The 20,050-nt window shown below is 36.8% G+C and overlaps 1 protein-coding gene across 2 annotated transcripts in view; it reads right to left on the reverse strand.

Annotated features, from left to right (window-relative positions):
* The window catches only part of ptprn2 (protein tyrosine phosphatase receptor type N2), a 263,055-nt gene that overhangs the window by 18,639 nt on the left and 224,366 nt on the right, over positions 1-20,050 (reverse strand). For both annotated transcript variants that reach the window (XM_079604877.1, XM_079604878.1), the window contains exons 13-14: positions 9,866-10,081; positions 5,369-5,581 (exon numbers count right to left, since the gene is read on the reverse strand). In XM_079604877.1, the coding sequence (XP_079461003.1) occupies positions 5,369-5,581; positions 9,866-10,081 (429 nt within the window). The remainder of the gene's footprint in view (positions 1-5,368; positions 5,582-9,865; positions 10,082-20,050) is intronic.

Raw genomic sequence — 20,050 nt, forward strand, 5'->3', positions numbered from 1 at the left:
GTTGGTGTCTTGTTTTTTGGCTGCTTATTTCTGGCCTCCCATTGTTAACCAACAAGAAGGGGTTTACCTTGTGCATGTGGACATGTGAATATGTGTTCATGAGTTTATTGTGTGAAAACAAATTACACACTCATAACCTAATGTCAAGAATCCTCTTGGCCCCGTACACAGACAGCAATCCGTAATTTCACAGGGCTCCGACACTGCATTCTGCATTTTTAAATGTACTTCATAGAACTTCAATGTCTTTATGTATACCAATATCATGGCTATATAAACATTCATAGATTTTATTTCTTGTTTCTTGTTGAATTGCACTCGTCTGAACACTGGGCTTGTGTATGTGTGTGTGTGAGAGACCTTGTTTTAAGAGATGATGAACCATGTGACAAGTCGCTTAATAGAAGACATTATGGTTCTTATGGAATTCATGATTTAGTGAAGGAGAAAAGACTTTGATTAAATGCCACTGTAATAAGATTAACTCAAAGAGGAGAAAAATGTGGCCAGTGCCCAAGAAAGTCTAGGTGTCAGAAGGCTTTCCTTTTAGTCTGAGGACTTAAATACCATTGTTATCATTTTAAAAGTATTATCATTTAAGTAGTTAAAATATTATCATTTTAAATTTGATTGTCCATAACACACATACAATTTGTAATGTTTTTATGAGAAGTCTCTTATGCTTGCCTAGGCTGCATTTATTTGATCAAAAATACAGTAAAAAAACATGTAATATTATGATCAATAACAGTATTTATTAAATAACGGTATATTATTACAATTTAAAATAACTGTTATCTATTTTCATATATTTTAAAGTCTAATGCATTCATTTGATGGCAAAGCTGAATTTTCTGCATATCACTCCAGTCACATGATCATTCAGAAATCATTCTAATATGCTTTTGTGCTCAAGAAACATTTCTTCTTATTATTATTACCGTTGAAAACAGTTGTGCCTCAATATGTTTGTGATAAAAACTCTTTACAGTCACTTTTGAGCAATTTAAAGGGGTCATGAACATTATTTTTATTTTATAATGTTCTCTGAAATCCACTTAATGTTAATGTTATCAAGATTTTGACATAAAAAAAACATCCTAATTTTCTATTTTCCTGTTTTGATCCTCTTTCAATCACTCTGTTTTGATAGGCGTGTCGCATTCAATACTTGAAACTAAACGCCCACTGTTATGATTGGGTCACAGTTTTGCATATTAAAATAATGTTCAACATACCCTCAATTACACATGTGGAATTGTTTACAAACATTATTGCAAAACAATGTGAAATATTTATGCGTATTAGATATGCTTATGCAAGTCCTGCTTGTTTGTGGCAAATACATTTGAGGTATTTGGAGTTACCACAGTTATAATTGACGAAGGATGACTTGGTGTTTTGTGTAAACGGAATTATAAACCATTGTTTGTCGCACTGTCGTTCTTCTAGGCTAATCATCGTTAATTTTTTTGAAAAAATAAAAAACGTATTCATTGCAATTTGCAGTGTTGTGTTTTAAATAAAATGAAACGTGGTGTCTTACTGTCTTACTGATGAAAAAACAGAAGATCACTGAGGCTTTTATTCAGGATTACAGCAGATTTCGCAGATCAAAACGGAAACAAAAGCAGTGTTTTCGATGTGCTTTCTTCTGCATCGATAATCCAACGCATTAACCCCATAAATGCCGAAGCAAAGGAAAGAACAGCAAATCACAAGTATTCGGTTTGACTGCGGCGCTACAGTATAAATACTCAGTACATATCAAGCGATCTGTATCAGACAAAGCAATAGTGACATGGTAAAACCACTCACGGTTGTGTGTTGCGACATTACTGTAGGATCCAATGTAGTCGGCACTGCATCATCTTTTATTTTTAGTCTCTCTGAAAAGCCGATGTCGAACTGTTCGAGAACAAACTGACGTGATTTGACTGGAACTTCTCAAAAATAAAGTTCATCCACACTTTCTTAATGTTAGGATCACAAGGAAGGCAATGTAAATACTGTGTTTTTCCACAACTTGGCACTTCAAAACATCTTGTAATACTCAGAGGCATCACTATCGTTTTGTTGCTGAAGTAATCCTGTGTCTGCCTCTGTCTCGTATTTTCTACTACATGGCATACGTGAATCGGTGGGCGGGGCTAAAGAGGCAATGATGTAGAAGTAGATTTTTTTTAGCAGATGCAGTCTTTCGTCACACTATGACATCATAATGTGACGAAATCCAAAAGGAGTCGTTTTCTGAGCTTGGTTTCAATAAAAGCTGTTTCTGGACTAACGAGGAAGTTTTGAACTTATACAGTAGGATATTTCTTTTGTAAAATGACCTCTTATACATCAAAAGATCAAGGATCTTCATGACCCCTTTAATGCCCCCTCATGGGCTCAATTCATGACTCCTTTAATGTATTCTTTCAAACAATTTTAAAACTTACTGACCACAAACTTTTGAACAGTAGCGTAAATACATGGACATAATAATAATAATTAAAAATCACCCACACAATAAACATTCTAAGTCATAATCTATCACTATCACATTTCCACAAAACCACTGACATATTACCAGCATAAACCATGACAGGCAACTGCACTCAAAATGTTCTCATCCTTCTAGCAACATATCACAAGAGAAACAAATTACCCAGCAATCAGTTTACTTCTCCAGTTCTGCCTGAGTGCCACGAGCGGACGAACGGCAACTGTTTGTGGCCACATATGGCTGTTATGAGGACAATTTGCTCTTCTCGAACATATATCTGACCTTCTAGACAAAAGATTTTCATTTTTTCCCCTTTGTTTTTCTTATGTTACAGATGGTTGATGGAGCATCTGCCCTATGTGTGTGTGTTTCTGTGACCATATGTAACAGTAACTCTCTCTATTTGCCTTCTCTAATACCACCTCTATTAGCAAGATGATGCATGATTTAATCAGAGACAGAGGGATTTGGCAACTAGCCAACCATTTAGTCACTGAGGTACCTCTCCTTGACAGACAGCAGACCATTTTCTCTCCTTTCACACAGAAAAAAAACAGTCCCCTTCTTTAAGGATAATAAATAAATACTGAAGGTTATTACTAGCTTTCAAATTCTCACGCACACGCAAGCACGCGCACACACGCACGCACGCACGCACGCACACACACACACAATATTTGATGCTTTTCCTCCCAAAAAACAGACAAAACCTGTGTATCTCTCCCCCATCATCTTTCACTATGTGCATGTTTCACGTATGAATAATAAACACACAGCAGTGAACTGTGGCGCTGTCCAGGGTTCTGAATTAGTTCCTCATGATCCTGCAGCAGCTATCATTTTTAGATAATAAAAAGGTCAGATATCTGGGCTAAATCTCAGACTCTTAAACCAATGATGTGTCATAATATATGATTTGAACCTCATATTGTACCCATTTTATGTACAGAAACAACATGTAATAATGTATTTAAATGTATTTATGTCTTTTCATGTGATGAAAACTATGTAAACACTGTAAGACAAAAAGCTGTTTTATATATAGATCGAATAGACCTTATCGTACAGCATGCTACTAGATGGAACCAAATACACAGCATATATAAAGAGACAAAAAAACAAAAACAAAGCACTAGGATTGTCATTCAAAATATGATGGCAGAACAATGGTGAGCAGCGCCATATGAAGCTGGGCTGTGGAGAATGCACTCTCTTGTTTTGGTCTTACCTGAGGTGCCTTATAGCAACCTGACATACTGAGAGATTACGCTATCAGAATAGTTATTATTTCATAACCCGTATTTGATTGGACCCATTGAGAGATGGATAGTGTACAAGCGGTAACCTCTGATACATAGCACTAGCTGGTATTACAGTCAGAGTGTGATTTTGAGATTTTCTGTAGCACATCGACCAATATGGATTTTTTTTTCATGGATGATGACGATATCTTAGAGAGCAGGGTGGCTGATGGTCGATATAAAGCTGATAAATAATCATATTATTATTTAATTAAATAAAGATAGTAAATAACACCTGGCAGTTAAAAATGTATTTATTTTACATAATATTTATTACATTAAAAATGCATTTGAAAATAAATAAATCACTTTGAACCTGTAAAATAAACTGATTTTAACTTTAAATAGGGACTTCTTGATTCAGTTTTTTTTTACAAATTAAGAAATATTTAACAACATTACTAAAAAGGAAGTAATCACTAAATATAATTTTTATTAGCTATTTAAATACTTTTTCATATTCCATTTACTTTCTTTGTTTTACATTTCCGTCTAATAATGTTTTACTAAGGAAGACTCAGGATGGGAGTTGCCACGTGTTTGTGCTCAGGCGTGGGTGTTCACTGCACTGTCAAATTAAAAGTCATTGTGCTGTCAAAATAAAAGACACATTTCACTTAAATGCCAAAAAGAAAAAAGTATTGGCTGATGGCGATAATTAAAAAATGCTAAATATCTGCGATAAATCAGTCGACCACTGCATTTTTAAGCATTTTTTCACTGTTCAGAGTGGAATGTGAATTTATACACCATAATATTGGCAGTGTGACTGTGCATAAATAGTTTCTAAGGTTGTATTATATAAAAAACTAAGAATCGGATTGTCTCGAAAACCTATAATTACGTATCTTAAAGCCTATGAAAGTAAACTGCCACGCATTTTACTGTCCTTGCTGAGTGTTTATGAAGATGACATGGTCAAGTTGCTTCAAACCAGCTAAAGAAGAATCAATTAAATAATTATCACAGCACTTTGCAAACTTCTGAATGTTTAACAATAGCTTTGTAGATGTGCATTTTAGCAAATGCATCTCTGCCAAACAACGCACATAGTTTTATTAGCTGTTGAAAAAAAACCTTCATCTCAATAAGGGCCATCCATTACAGCAAAACACAATACGCTAAATCAATCAACTCAGTGGCTGTCTTTTGCACCACTGTTGGATGTATGATAGATTCTCTGCTTGGTAATGAACACAACGCTACCAGGCACCTATCAGTCTTTCCTGTCGAAGCTGTGCTGAGATGAATAAAACAAAAGTTGGGACGAAATTAAAACAATCCATTGTGTCAGAAAAGCCAGAGACCATGGGGCCCTGCAGTTCCTTTTAGAGCCAAAACAAACCCACAAGTATAAAATATGAGACTGATGTGAGATAAACGTGAAGGAAAATCAAGGAAAGAGAGACAGAAGGAGAAGCACATGTTTGTAGTGTTTATGCTCATCCTGACTATGACTGCAATGACACAGGCTCTGTACGAAGAGTGTGAAGAGTATAAGATATTATGTAGTAATATTAGTCTATTGCTTAAATGACTGTGTCCTGTTTTCACGTGCATATATTAAACTGTTTACCAATATCATGTGTCCAGTGGAGATGTCCATGTTGGTTTGGGTGGGCTCTTCACTCCAGGAGGAAGTGCTGCTGCGGGCGGAGGGACTCTGCATCGGTCCGTCACTGAACTGTGAGGACACGCTGTTAATGCGTGACGTGTGCGATGGGTGGAACACTTCTGATCGCTCTCCACGCTCTGATGTCTGAACAGCCATGCGCTGGCGACAGAGATCCTATCGAGAAAGTGGACAAAAATTAGTCTAATCTGTGAAGACATTATCTGGGGCAACTCATAAAGCTCTTCTAAAGAGTAAAATGAACAATCACACAAAGTACAGCATCAAAGCACTGGTTATTATGCTTAGAATTGTATAATGGTTATTTATAAACATAAGAAAATCATTAAAAAAAACACACCGATACTGCATCAGGACTCAAATTTAATTTATCTCCACTTTGCATCTCTGAGTGGGTTCAAGATACAGCCAACAATATATTACGTCACTGTCTGCTCTACAAGATGAGATCTATCAGCTGCATAAACTCACCAATGGAGCAAATAATTACTATTTGCTAGCATCCATATTTAAACACAAGGCTCACTGATAAGGTTTATTTTTCTAAAAAAAATACATTTACATATATAAATAATAAGATTTGATTACAACATGACCGTTTGTGACAAGTCATATGTTGTATACATATAGTTGGAGTGGTTTTGGCAAATTGTTCATAAAATGCCATCAAAAGCAACAAATTAGCAAATCTATTTACAAAACAAGTAACATTTAATTGAAAATCCAGCTTGCTCTCTCTGTCTCAGGATATAGCTACTTTATTTGTCAACCAACCAGCAAACACTTCTATATACACAGGTCTTCCGTGTCCCCGTAACAGCTACATATCAGTCACTCACGTCATTCTGGAATTATAACTCCAAGCTATTATCTACCATTTGTCACTTCATTGAAATCAGACAAAGAAGCAGATTTTTCAAATCACCTTCCAAAGGATCAGTGACTCTACGAGGATATCAGATGAATGCTTCAATGTAAAAGCTGAACTCTCTCACAGATGTGTCATTATATCCCTTCTAACCTGGCTCAAAATATAATTGCTGCAAGCAATTATTTATGGAACAGCGTTCAGAAAATGTCTGTACTACCTGACCGATTTCACTGAAATAGGAGAGATATAATGCCTGTAAGTAGAAAGAATGAATTTGGTTGTGGGATGCTATTGTTTAGTCAATCAGACTACTTTTGAGCTCTCTGTCTGTCAGTCATTTGACATAGCTTTCAACACCATTAAAAAAAACTATTTTGACTACAAGCACCTTACAATGTTTAAAACAATTTGCAAGAAAGCTTTCAGGCAATTACTATACATGTTTTGTATAAAACAACAGCATTTTGTAACATTTTAAAGCAATTTTAAAAGCATTCAAAACTCTTTTATTGAGTGAAAAACCTTCTTCTCATTGTGCCTGATTGTGATTATTTCTACCCCCCCCCCCTCCCTCCTGCTTTACTTCTATTTTATTTACTCAAAGGTTAAACAGGCACAGACAATTACTTTCTGAAGCAGTTGCAACAGGATGACCCCATCAAATGTCCAACAGTTAAAAAAGCACCCATATACATATAGAAAAGAAAGACAGCAGGAGGGTCAGTGAGGGAGTGTGGGGGTTGGAGGTGGAAGTTTAGTGTGTCTCACTAATGGAGCTCCCCAGTGAGAGAAACCAGGAGGGAAGGTGGTTGGGGCTAAACAGAGGCCACAGAGCTCTAAAATCAGCCACAGAATAGAGGATGGAGTTCACCCTTAACATTAATATCTGACTTCATCATGTCTATCATGAGTCAATCTGACTCACAAATCAAAAACTGAAAAAACATGTGCAAACTGTTAAAACAGTGCCCACTTCCTGATAAATCATGTTAATTTCAGACAGCACAAATTAATGCATACATTTGCTTCTCTTAATCAGTCAACCTAGCTAAATTAATTACATTTGCATTTAATAATTTAGCAACCATATTTATCTAAAGATTTACAAAGAGCAAAAGAATTTAACTACAAAAACAATTAGCAAAAAAGTGCAAGAACATTTTCAAGTGCATTAACGATGAGCCGAGTGCCCATTGAGGAGATGTGTTTTTAAATGTTTAGATGTTTCTTGAAGGTAGCAGGAGACTCTTATGTTCGGGGAGGGTTGGGATGATCATTCCCCCATCAAGGTACAGTTAAAGCAAGCAACTATATGATTTGACTGTATAAATATATAGCCTAAATGAATGAACGAATGAATCAATGCATGTTCTTAAAGGATAATTCCGGTATTTAACACCTTGAGTCTATATTGTAGTTTGTTTTGGATGAACAAGAGTGGTGGACAACATTTTTTTGACAATGGTTCCTCTCTCGAGTTTTTGACTATAAAAGAATTGGCCATGGACCCATTTAACATTGGAGTCAATGGGCATGTCCGAAAATGTCATTAAAACAGCCAATAATGTTCGTTTACAAAACTGTGCAACTCACCGAGTGATTAGTGATGTTAGTTGATGTTCCAGAAACAAAAAGTGTTGCGAAATACAGTTTTTTTGTCGTGTTTTATTCGTCATTTTGTAAAATCCCATTGTTGAAAAAATAGTTCCACTATAGCAAAATAAACGGATTGGAATCATATATTGCGACGATATATTGTTTATAATCATCAACGAACACCACTAACCACTCGGTGAGTTTAACAGTTTTGTAAACGAACATTATTGGCTGTTTTAATTACATTTTCGGACATGCACATTGACTCCAATGTTAAATGGGTCCATGGCCAATTCTATTATAGTCAAAAACTCGAGAGAGGAACCATTGTCAAAAAAATGTTGTCCACCACTCTTGTTCATCCAAAACAAACTACAATATAGACTCAAGGTGTTAAATACCGGAATTATCCTTTAAGTACCTTCCTTTAACATGAACATTTATGCATTTGGTAGATGCTTTTATCCAAATTGACTTATGGTGTACATCATCAGTTTGTGTTTCATTGGTGTTGAACCCATGACTTTGATGTTGCTCTAGTCTACCAGTCAGCACCTAGTCTTATAACTTTTTGATCCAAATAATACATTGTATCCTAATTTCTAATTGTTTTTAAAAAATCACTTAAAGTAAAAAACTAAATATACTGTTTATGTAAGTAACAATGTCAACAAAAGAAAATGAACAAAATGTAAATCCTTTATAAAGAGTGCATGGTAACAAAACTTACTTTTAATGAAAAATTCCTGGTGGATATTGGATTTTACAAGTATGGTTAGAATGTGAGGGATATAAAGAGGATCATGAACTGTATTTAAAGAACACTGAAAGCACTGACAACTACAGTTGATCTCATAACACTTTGACCTTTTCCACATTTTGGCAATAATGGTATAGGCAAGATTCAGATTAACGTTTTAAGAACACACAACTTATTGAATAATGAGGTATTAACAGAGAGAACAAACAATTGTGAATATGATGTTTGATGAAGGAAAGTGTGTGTGTGTAAGTAGGTGGGTGGCAGTGGTGATGGTGGTGTGTGTGTGCTTTGATCTGCTACAGAATCATTGCGGCAGAACTGATTCTAATTGCATGTTTCACTGTAAGAGTCCCTGTGCACAAGATTGCATTCAATCCAGCTACATCAGTTGGGAAATCCCTTACAACTACACAGTACGAGCCGTGTCTACGCCTTTAATCTTATTCACTTAAAAAAAAAAAAACACCTGGCAGATCCAAAGGGCTGAAAGCACTCTCAATATACTATCATACGACAACATTACACACAAACTAAAATCAATATAAAGTAATTAAAAGCTGAAATGAAAACAAAGCAAAGGTGTCACAGGACATAATGTGTGACTGCATCATAATAATATTGAGAAACACAGGTTATTTTGCCTCACTGATAGGGCCGACGTTTATGGAAGGGACTTCTCGACAAAGTGTGAGAGGTTTATTAAATATTGAAGGCGGGGGAGGAAGCCAAGCGCTTGCACCCTGCGATCCAGTCTCATTGAGTACAGCTGAGCCCAACACAAAATCAATAAGCCTTCACCGCAAGCCCTCCCTCCAGGAGCCGTGAAAGAAAGGTCAGACAACAAACTCATTTCCCTGCTAAAAAGGGCTCTGCCTCAATTAGGATTCATATTAAACACCACTGTCGTGCAAGAACATCTGCGCCTGCTCCAATGGGTCACAATTAAGGAAAAAAAGCTTTAAATGAACTCCATTGTCTTTTTGTTAATGAGCTACAATAATTTCGGAAGAATTAAGAACCTTCATTACACCTGGTGATGATCGCAAATGTGGACAGTGTTACTCTGGAAGGGTTGGTTTGCCGGATTGGATGTGGAAATAACCTTGGTCGAGGACAACTTGCTTAGTTTATCTTAAAAACAGGAATGCTTATTCATGTTAATGAATGTCAGAGAAAACACGATTGGCTGAAATAAATGGCCTGCTCCTACCTGATAGGCTGCCGTGGCATCGTGGCCTGTGTCATTTCCCAAACCAGTGAGCTTCTCCTTCAGTTTATGGTGGGAGCGGTGGCGCAAGCAGTACAGAGTCCCTGACATCCCCAACACCATGACAATAAAAACCATGGAGACCACCACCAGAATCAAAAAGTTGCCTGGCTCCACTCGACTGTGTTTGACCAGGGGGATGTGGTTCAGTTTGCCCCTCTGAAATTAGAACAGACAAGAGAGAGAAACCATGATAAACATTGTGGATTGAAATATCAAGCATTGCAACTGTTTTCAACAAAAAAGATAAGAAATGTTTCTTGAGCACCAAATCAGCATATTAGAATGATTTCTGAATGATCATGTGAGACTGAAAACTGAAGATTCAGCTTTGCCATCACAGGAATAAATTACATTTTAAAATATATTCAAATTTCACAATATTACTGTTTGTACTGTATACTGTATTCTATATCAGTCTTCTATATCCCTCAACTGGTCATAGGATAAGGGTGTCCAATTGGTGTTTTGATATGGTACTTTAAATTAGGTGGCGAGACGCTTATTGCTTTTAATTATTACTTCTTGTACACATTGATGTACAAACACCTCAAGCCCACCATTGGGAAGTGAAGGCCTGCTCCACTCTTGCCTTGGCAAGTTAAAGCATACCACCACAGAGCAATTAGGGTCGGTCCTCACTGTACCAGCTTGTTGCTAATTAGCCTCCAAGTCTTGGGTTTGGCCGGGATGGGGGAATTGGCTCAGACCTCCAAGTTAATAAAATGGGAGAAGGGCTAAGCTGAGGGGGAGTACCTAAAAGGTCCGAGCCCCGCTAACGTTCCACTGTAGAGGGGGTTGTCAGGCTTGTTAGCCCCTCGGGGGGAGGGCTGACAGCCGGGGCTAAGCTGCTGGGGGATTGGCGGCGTATTGTTTCCAAATGCCTTGTGAGGCTGAATAGACTGAGGCCTTTAGAATGGGGTTCAGAGTTTTTTTAATCTGCCTCTATTCGCATTCAGTGCTATCATACCAACCGACTGATCCCAAAACTATAAGCCATGTGAGCTGCCATCCCATGATTGATTTTTCTGATCAGTATTTTAGAAACAATGACTATTTTCTGTTTCTTGAATACTGACAATCTACTTCATATTAGTTATTGATGTATTGGTTTTCTTAAAGCATAAAACAACATTTAGGACTACTACACCTTATATAACAGGATGCAAATTCATGAAGCACAGAATATTTAAATCAAGCTCTAATTACATATGCCACTCCATTTAATCACATACTGAAATCCCCCATAGACTGGCTACACATTGCTGAAAATATTAGCACCTAAATGTGAGGTTTAGTAGTTTCCAAGGATTAGTTTCTACTTTTTGTGATTGTGAGCTTTTGTTTGAGCAGAAATGGTTTGCTTTCCACCCATCAAACGTTGCATGAAGAGTGTGTAGAGAGGAGGGCGCATTCAGCTGGAATAGAAAACCCCCTCTCTACTTCCCTCCATCCCTCTATAGGCTTAGCGCTCTCAATCGAATTACATGAAAAGATCTCTAACATGAAAAGCTGATTCTGAAAAGAAAATTGTGCTTGGCTAAATAATGTCCGCAATTAATTATAACTAAATAGAATACATGCATTAGGAAGTTGAGCAAGGGACTGGAAAATGGATCAAAAAATTAGAAGATATTAAAGAAAAAAAAAATGTTTTCCTGAGGTAGTCTACAGTTAAATGCAAGTTACAGTGTATATGAAATTTATGATGACTACCTAAATGAATCCTAAAGTATATTTGTGCAGTATACAGTATACATATATATAATAAATATAAAACCCCTATGCCAAAGCACGGTTGACAATTTTTTTAAATGTACAAAGTAGTTGCTTAGCAAAAATGTTTATCATGGTCTAAATATATTATGTTGGTACATATACAATTAATCAATATAACTGAAAAATAAAAAATGATAGGAAAAAAAATCAATGCCATTGAGGAATTATTAGAAAAAATATATATCCCGTCTCGGACATAACTTATTTTATTATGAGGACAGAATAAATGCAAAGCAGACTCAACATGGTATGTTGTAATGTGGAAATCTCTTTTGAAGAAAAATCAACTGATTATTTCAACTGAAATAATGTCAAATCTTCTCTTCCTGCAACACATCTGGTCTCATAATAGAAAACCCGCAAAGATACACTTTACGTAAAAGCAGAGAAAAAAATAAAACAAGAAAAAAAACACATGGGGAAAAAAGAAAGAAAGGGAGGGAGAGACAGAATCTTTTATGCTTTTATGGTTTTGTTCTTCTGCAGGGAATAAAATTGGACTTGCAAATTTCTGATTCACAGGAGTCTACTGAAAAACAGACAGACAGGTTCAAATCAAGCTTTCGCTTAAAAAAGAACCTCCTCTGAACTAAAAATGCAAGGATTTCGGGGCGTATAAGTCTCTCTACATACATTTGTTCTAGTGAAAATGTTTCATTTAAATATATATAATAAAAATAAAAATTTACTTTTTAATTTTTCATCTAATTGAGAGATTTGAGAAAAAACTGCGAGTTGAAAATTATATAATATAATATAGATAAACATAAATCAAAGCAAGACATAGCAAACAAAAAGAAGAAAAATGTTACTGGGTGAAATGTGTTCCTGAATTAATGGGTGTGTTTCCAGGGTCATCGGATATTGCTTATCCACAGATCCAGCTAATCAATCTCTTGACAGAAACTTTACCAAACTGACAAAATTTTAATCTGAATGTTTCTCTTTAGATTAAGCGATAATAACATTTGTAAAGCAGTGAATCAATGTCAATACAAAATAACACTTGAATCCAGGACTAAATAATAAATAAAAATAAAAATTAACATCTAACACAAAGACCACTGCCCAATGTACGGCCAGACAAATTTCACCTATACAGAAATGTTACTTTTTTAAGCAATCTATTCGTATGGATTTTTTTTTATATCTTTTTTTTTTTTGCTCTCAAAGATAAACAGAAGGATTTGTTTATATGAGGACGGATAAAATGGAGATGGATATGGGATGCTCTGGCTGATTTAAATCATTGAGGAAAGGGTTGGGTGGAGGAGACTGTGATGGGTGAAAGGTTGAGACAAGGGCCGCCCAGATATCCTTTTACTTTTACACACAATCCACTCAACCTTAAAATCATTCATCCACTCCAATTCAAGCTCTATATCTTTAAAATATTTTGAAAATAAATACATTTTAAAAAGAACATAAACATCATGCACACGATATTGGACAAATGAAAAGCAGTTTTACAGTCATTGTGTTTTGAAATACAAGTTCTATTTTTTTTTTTACTCTTTAAAAAAAAACTAGACCATCATTTGTATTAAGTGAGTAAAATATTTCACTATTTATAAGAATAGGCTATAGTCTAAATTGCATTCCCATGTAGGCTATGTGGAATCCTATTGGAAAAATATTTTTTTTCCAATAGGATTCCTAAATTAATTTGTATATATCAGGGTATGCATTATGACTTTAAAAAATCTTACATTTCACTTAAGTTAACTTTCCATGTAAATGAGAGATTAGACATTGGCAGTGTTTAAAAAATATTTACATTAAACACACCAGACATTAAAGCTGAATAGAATATGCAATTAATCTATGATCACTGCAATTTGTCATTAAAGTATAAAACATTATTGCCCTACATTTCGTTCTTTAGCACGTTTATGGAACATTTAATAAAAATAGCCTATAATGATCAGAGATAGGCTAAATAAAATAATTATTAGTCCTTGTAAATAATCCCAAATTGTGAGATAAGTTTTTCTTCTTATTAATTTATTTAAATAAACCTAATATACCTAACCATCTACCTAATGCATCTTTCTTCTTATTATTTATTTTTGGCTCCGAGTCATGCAACTTGCGAAGACCCATGCAGACGAAACACACCGCTTTCAATGCGATCGATTTCCCACAAACGACCAGCTAAACACTGATTCCTCCCTCTAAAAAAATTGAACAGAATGTTGCTTCTGTTTGTACTCTGTACCATCTGCACAGCGCTTACCACCACTCTATATTGACTCACGACCCATATCAATTACATAACATCTGCAAACCATCTTGGCCATAAAATCGCACACTATGCACGCGCTTCTATCAGCAGAAGCGTTTAAAATGAAAAGCACGATGAAATGTGCCATGCTGTAGCACCGCCATGTAGCAAGTCTTGCAGGACAGTGTCACTCTCATTATCAGTCCAGATGCATCCGGATGCGCAATAAGTTTTAGGTGACGCTTAATGGCGCGTTCACAGCCTCGTTACATTAATTTATCCGACCATTACGTGCATCAGACATACATACAAGTGCAAGTCCCGATATATAGTTACCTAGTTCCATTTTCTGACAGCGCACGACGGATGCTTTTCAAGATCCTATTCCGCCTTTCTACATCAGATGTCCGGCTTGGCGACTGCAGCTTCCTTTCGCAATCCCGCTAGCTAAGAAAAGTTTTTCACCTCCGCGTTCACCTCAACAATAGACCGTCGCTGTTCACGGTGTTTTTAAACAGAAGAGGAGAAAAAATAAACAAATAAAAGAGTTTGAAAGAGAAAGACGGGAGCGGGAGAAAAAGGAGAGCCAAATCGCCCGACACATTTCCTTAAGACTTATAAGAAGCTGCAGTGGGTTGTCTTGTCCTTTGAATGATCATGTGCGCCTGAAAAGCCGGGTTTTTTTTCACGGAGCCCCTCCTTATATTCAGCGAGACTCGAGTCGCTGTCTGTAGCACATGTCACATCCACTGGTTGCTATAGCGATGCCTCCACATGTTGCCCACAGCTCGAGGGGCGCTAATCAGCGCGCGAGGGGTAAAGAGGGCAGCTTGAATGGACGGAGAGCTTGTCACTCATTTGTTCAACTATTCGGGATTTCTGTGCCTGCTGAATCCCTCGCGCTTGGATTTTCCCTAAGCTTTCTCCCACGTCTTTAACCCGTTATATCGCAATCAAAACTAATGTTGCAACGCCCACCGCCAACTCGTACGAACCAGACAGAGAAGGGCGCTTCACTGACCACTGTATCGACCCGTCGTTTTAGGACTGACTTCAAAGAACACAAATCAATTACAATTCAAACATCGTCCTGCATATTCAATATTTAAAAATAAAATTTAACACGTGTGCATTTCACAATACTAAGACTAGATCATATTTGACATTATGAACATTTACCCTATTACATAAAATGCCTGGTTTCTCCCTCTTCAACTAAATATCTAATCATTTATTCCCTTTAATTTTTTTACATAATTGTATTAAAATAATACCTTAATAAAAATTATGCTTAAAAATATAAATAACCACATAATAATCAATAAATAATATAATTCTAGTTTTGATGATAGACAAAATAGGGCAAGGAAAACATGATCAGTGAGATGGAGACCATAGCAGTAGTGACTAAAGCTGCAAAAAGAGGAACGTATTTTGTTCTTTCTAAAAAAAAAAAAAAAATCACAGTTTTCGGGGACTATTGTGAGGTTTGAGGAGGGCAACAGCTGCAGTGAGCAGAGAGGGATTACCAAGTCTAACGAAGAGAATAGAGAGAGTGAAGGGGGGGGGGGGGGGGGGGTTTGACTGTTTCTGTATGTGTGTGTGTGTGTGTGTGTGTGTGTGTGTGAGAGAGAGAGAGAGAGAGAGAGAGAGAGAGAGAGAGAGAGAGAGAGAGAGAGAGAGAGAGAGAGAGAAAGAAAGAAAGAGAAAGCAATGCAAGCACTCAGAGAGGGAGAGTGTGTAAGAGCTATACAACATGTGCCCGTGAGGTGTAAGTGGCTGTATTTGTGTGTGTGTGTGTGTGTGTGTGTGTGTGTGTGTGTGTGTGTGTGTGTGCGTGCGTGTGTGTGTGTGTGTGTGTGTGCGCGCTGGAGGAACTGGGGGTGGGGTCCCGTCAAATGCAGATGACGAGCCTGCGGAGGGGTCTTCGGGTTTATCTTTGGTTTCAGCTGCAATCCTCCCTCCGTTGTCCCCTGTTTACCCCTCTTTGTCCCACAGCGTGACAGCTGGAGTTGGCAGAAATGAGAGAGGAACAAATAAAGTGGTTCACCCATTCCAGAATCTCAAGATCAGATAAACACACCTTAGTGTGAGCACCGGCCAGACATACTTCCACCTTTAACCTCACCTCTCTTCATTTTCCTTTCTTGCTTTAAGAATGGGCGTGCCGTAGTGAATGACTTGTATACAAAATATGATCTTCCACATGAACAAACAAGCCCCAAACCACAGAATGGCTAGATAACCACACTAACATTTATTCTATAATATTTCTTTTGTATCCACTTTATGACTATGTGCCTATTTTGTCTGTTTCTATATACATTTCACGGAATTGTGCATCTGTATCCTAATATGCATTGAATTATTATTTCACAGCTTCAACCCCTGATGCATCAACCATTTGTGTAATTTTTAAGAGAATAAAATCTGGATGACTAAAAACCTCACTGCCATTTCTGACAACACAACAAACCTTAATGATATGAAATTATAGACATTTAATGTCACTCAACAATGCGATATAATTTTTCAACAAGGACATTAACACTAACTTGTAACTGAACCATAGATGCAGTGCCACTCAGTGCTATATAGAGACAGCATTGCACGCCTTCCGGCTGTAAAGAGTCCTGTGGTGACTGACAAACAATACTGTTCTGATCAATCTAAATCACAGATTGCAGAAGGAGAGAGTGATGTTAAACAAGCATCTGGATAGAGGATGAAGTCAGGCTGCCTAAACCATGCCTCCAACCATACTCACAGACTGAGCCATCTGTCTGTATCTTTCCTCAAGTATAACCCTCAGTCTAAAATGTAAATGCTTGATAGTGCAATGTAGGCTCCAGATAGGTGGTCAATTCAGAGTTATAAGAATATATGCAAGTTCTAAACTGCTAGTTCTAAATCAGATAAGCACAGTAGCACAGTAAAGATTAAATTTATATGAATGCATTAGTGAGAGAGCGATTTAAAGTGAATTAATTCTACCTAGGAGTGTCTCTCTACTAATAGTGAAGCTGTGGGTTTTAGTTACTAAAAAACTAGTTACTAGAACTTTTTAGTTTCTACGCTCATCGTAGAAACTTTTACTTATAAAATCACAGAACAGTGTTGACAATACATTTATGCGCTACTGAATGATTCTGTGTGCGTGCAAGCTACTGTCTGTATTTATGTGCGTTACAATGCAGCAGCGCATTAGTTTAGAACGGCGATATTCTATAACATAATGTATGTACAATAACATATGATTATGTACAAAAATCTGTTTAAAACGTGCGTTCACCCAATAAAGTTTGAGCATTCACATGGTATAATCAAACATATCTTGTGGAGCGCTCTCGGAGTTTGCATTTATTTGTCATTTTAACTGTTGGAAACAGAGTGTAGATGTGGACTTCAAAGATTTCCCAAAGAGATTTCCCAAAGAGGGCCATGATCAGCGACTAGTTGACGTCAAGCTGAAAGCGTCATGGCAGAGCATTAAAGTCGACTAGTCGCAACCCCCAATAGATTACATTTCACTCGGCTCCGAAGAACAAATCTGAATGAGTAGATGCATGCCTGCTCCTTTTATACCTGTACTGTATGTCCAGGGGAGGCACATGCAAATTCCATTTGCCAATTTTATTTGGCCTTTTCTCAAAGTGGGCTACCAAGTATGACCCCTAGTGTCAGTCACTGACATCGAAATGACTGAAAGATAGGGAACATATTTCATATTTAAATGAATCAATTTTGGTGCAAAAAATCCACCCAAAAAAAGGTAATTGTGAACGCGCCTTAAGAAAAAGTAGCCCAAACAATCAACAATTTGACTCAGCATTATGTGAAAGACTGAGAAAACACGCATTTTCTTAAAAAAATATCCTGTCTTTCAGAGCATTTTAACACTTTGCATTTTTGGCAAGTTTAGATCATGAATTCACTTCACAACTGAGAGCTAACATCAGGATGTTGTGTGACATTTTCAGGGCATTTTGGAGTGAATTAACTTTACATTCCCTTCATGGATGAAAGAGATTTGGTGGAGGGGAGAAGATGGGAAAAAAAACAACCCGCCTCTAATCCACACTGAACACTGCTGCACTAATTGGCGAGCGCTAACATTTGGCTCGCTATGTCTCATACATATATAAGGCTTAAAGGACTAATTTAGGGAGAGATATGTGTCGGCCATGTCGCTGCAGTCTTTGCCGTAGATTAGCTTGTTAAAATAAGCTCCCTCATTGTCTGAATCTAGGCTAGAGCTAGACCCATGCCAAGCGGTTCAAAGCTATGAACAAGCTAGCGATCAAGGTAAATGCTACGCTTGTCATCTTGTGTATACGGACTCAGCATGATCAAAACCCAACAACACATACACAGCTGACTTTGCTTCAAAATAACACTGAAAAGCAAACCAATAAAGAAAATCTAACCATGAGGCGACACAGTTACTAAGAATAATACTTCATGGAATACGGAGAGTTGGATGCCAAATAAATTCTGACGCTGCTTCAGCTGTTTAACACAACATACACATAAGATACATTTGGACATGATTTAAGTGAAGAAACAATTGAGAATCCTTATAAATCTTGGTATTGACTGGTACCACTGTGAAAACATCTATTCAACAAATTTTACTACTTTATGCAGAGTCATAAAAAACCCTCTAAGCTGCACAATTACTGTTCCACGCTGCTGCTGATCTGGTGGAAAATGCTGACTCAAGGTTCAGTCCACCTTACGTGGAGCTGCTCGGGCCAGGGCCAACAATTAAAGTATTCCCTTAATGCCCATATCAATACTTCTGATAGGCTCCCTTTAAAGTTTAAGAGTTATGGATTTCATTAGGAACATTGTACTCTCAGGGCCTTTATCCATAGTTATTATGTTGGACTCTATTAGCAGTTCTTGCGTTTTAAAGGACATGCTTGGAAGCCACTTTAAAATGAGATTTGACGAAACCTAATGATGGAATTGCAGCACATTTAGGCATTTGAGATATCTTATACATTGGATGGAATGTTATGATGAATCTGCTCAAATATGTATAATCAATTTTGTGTTATTTATTATTGGTTAATTTATGTAAATGACTGAGCTAAATATACACAGAGAAAAAAAGAGAGTTGTGACTTAATCATATGGTTACTATAAATAATGTATTAGTGAGGTTAAAAGGTTTAATTTCTTCATTATAGTACAAAAAAAAGAAAACAACAAAACAATTATAATCTGTCCCATAAGAAGAATTTTACAGATTATGTATTTGGAGCATGAAAATTCCTTCAGTTTAAAACACCCCCGCACAGAGTATAAGGTGCCACACTCTCTAATTTGTGCCCTACTTTCAACGTTTTGTTTAAGACACAATCTGTAATTGATAAACACCACTTTAAACACAAGCATTACTTTTGAGGTCAAAGAAACCCCCTTGAGCAGAATCAGGAGAGAAGCTTATTGCTGAAGTTGTCTTATGCCACTAAAAGTCTGTCCGATGCAGTAATTACAGACTGCTGCTCCACCACTGCCTTTCAAACCTCAAAAGACCAGTGAACCAGGCACTGTGATCTACCGGCTGAAGAATTTGGAGAGTTTGGCATGTCCTTTTCACAGAACTTATTTTTAACTGCCATTTTGTTGCTACATATGAAATGTCTTCACTGAATGTGTCAAGTCCTGCAGTTATGTTAAAAGCAATCGCTGAAAGTCTAAAAGTGTAGAAAGAATGATTAACACAATGTCATTGTTGACAAGTCAAGAGATATGAGTGGTTATGGGCTATGACGCAAAAATGTATTGCCCTTAAAAGCCATTTCACTCACAATAAGATGATGGTTAGAATATACTATAATCTTGACTCATTTTACATTCGTACAAAGCTAAAAAGCATTATTTGCCAAAAATATCCATTGGCTAAATCTGGCACGTATAAATCACATTGATAAATGTGTTTTGTCTCTGACAAATAAAGTAATATTTGCAAAATTGAAACATGGCCAGTATGTAAAAACACCCCTTTTAATTAACAGGTTTGGGTTAATCCAGTTAAGACAAATCTTAATGTGAGTGTGTGTGTGTGTGTGTGTGTGTGTGTGTGTGTGTGTGTGTGTGCATATACAGTAATGACA

Source organism: Phoxinus phoxinus, assembly GCF_949152265.1.
Source record: "Phoxinus phoxinus genome assembly, chromosome: 2".
Taxonomy (NCBI): Eukaryota; Metazoa; Chordata; class Actinopteri; order Cypriniformes; family Leuciscidae; genus Phoxinus; species Phoxinus phoxinus.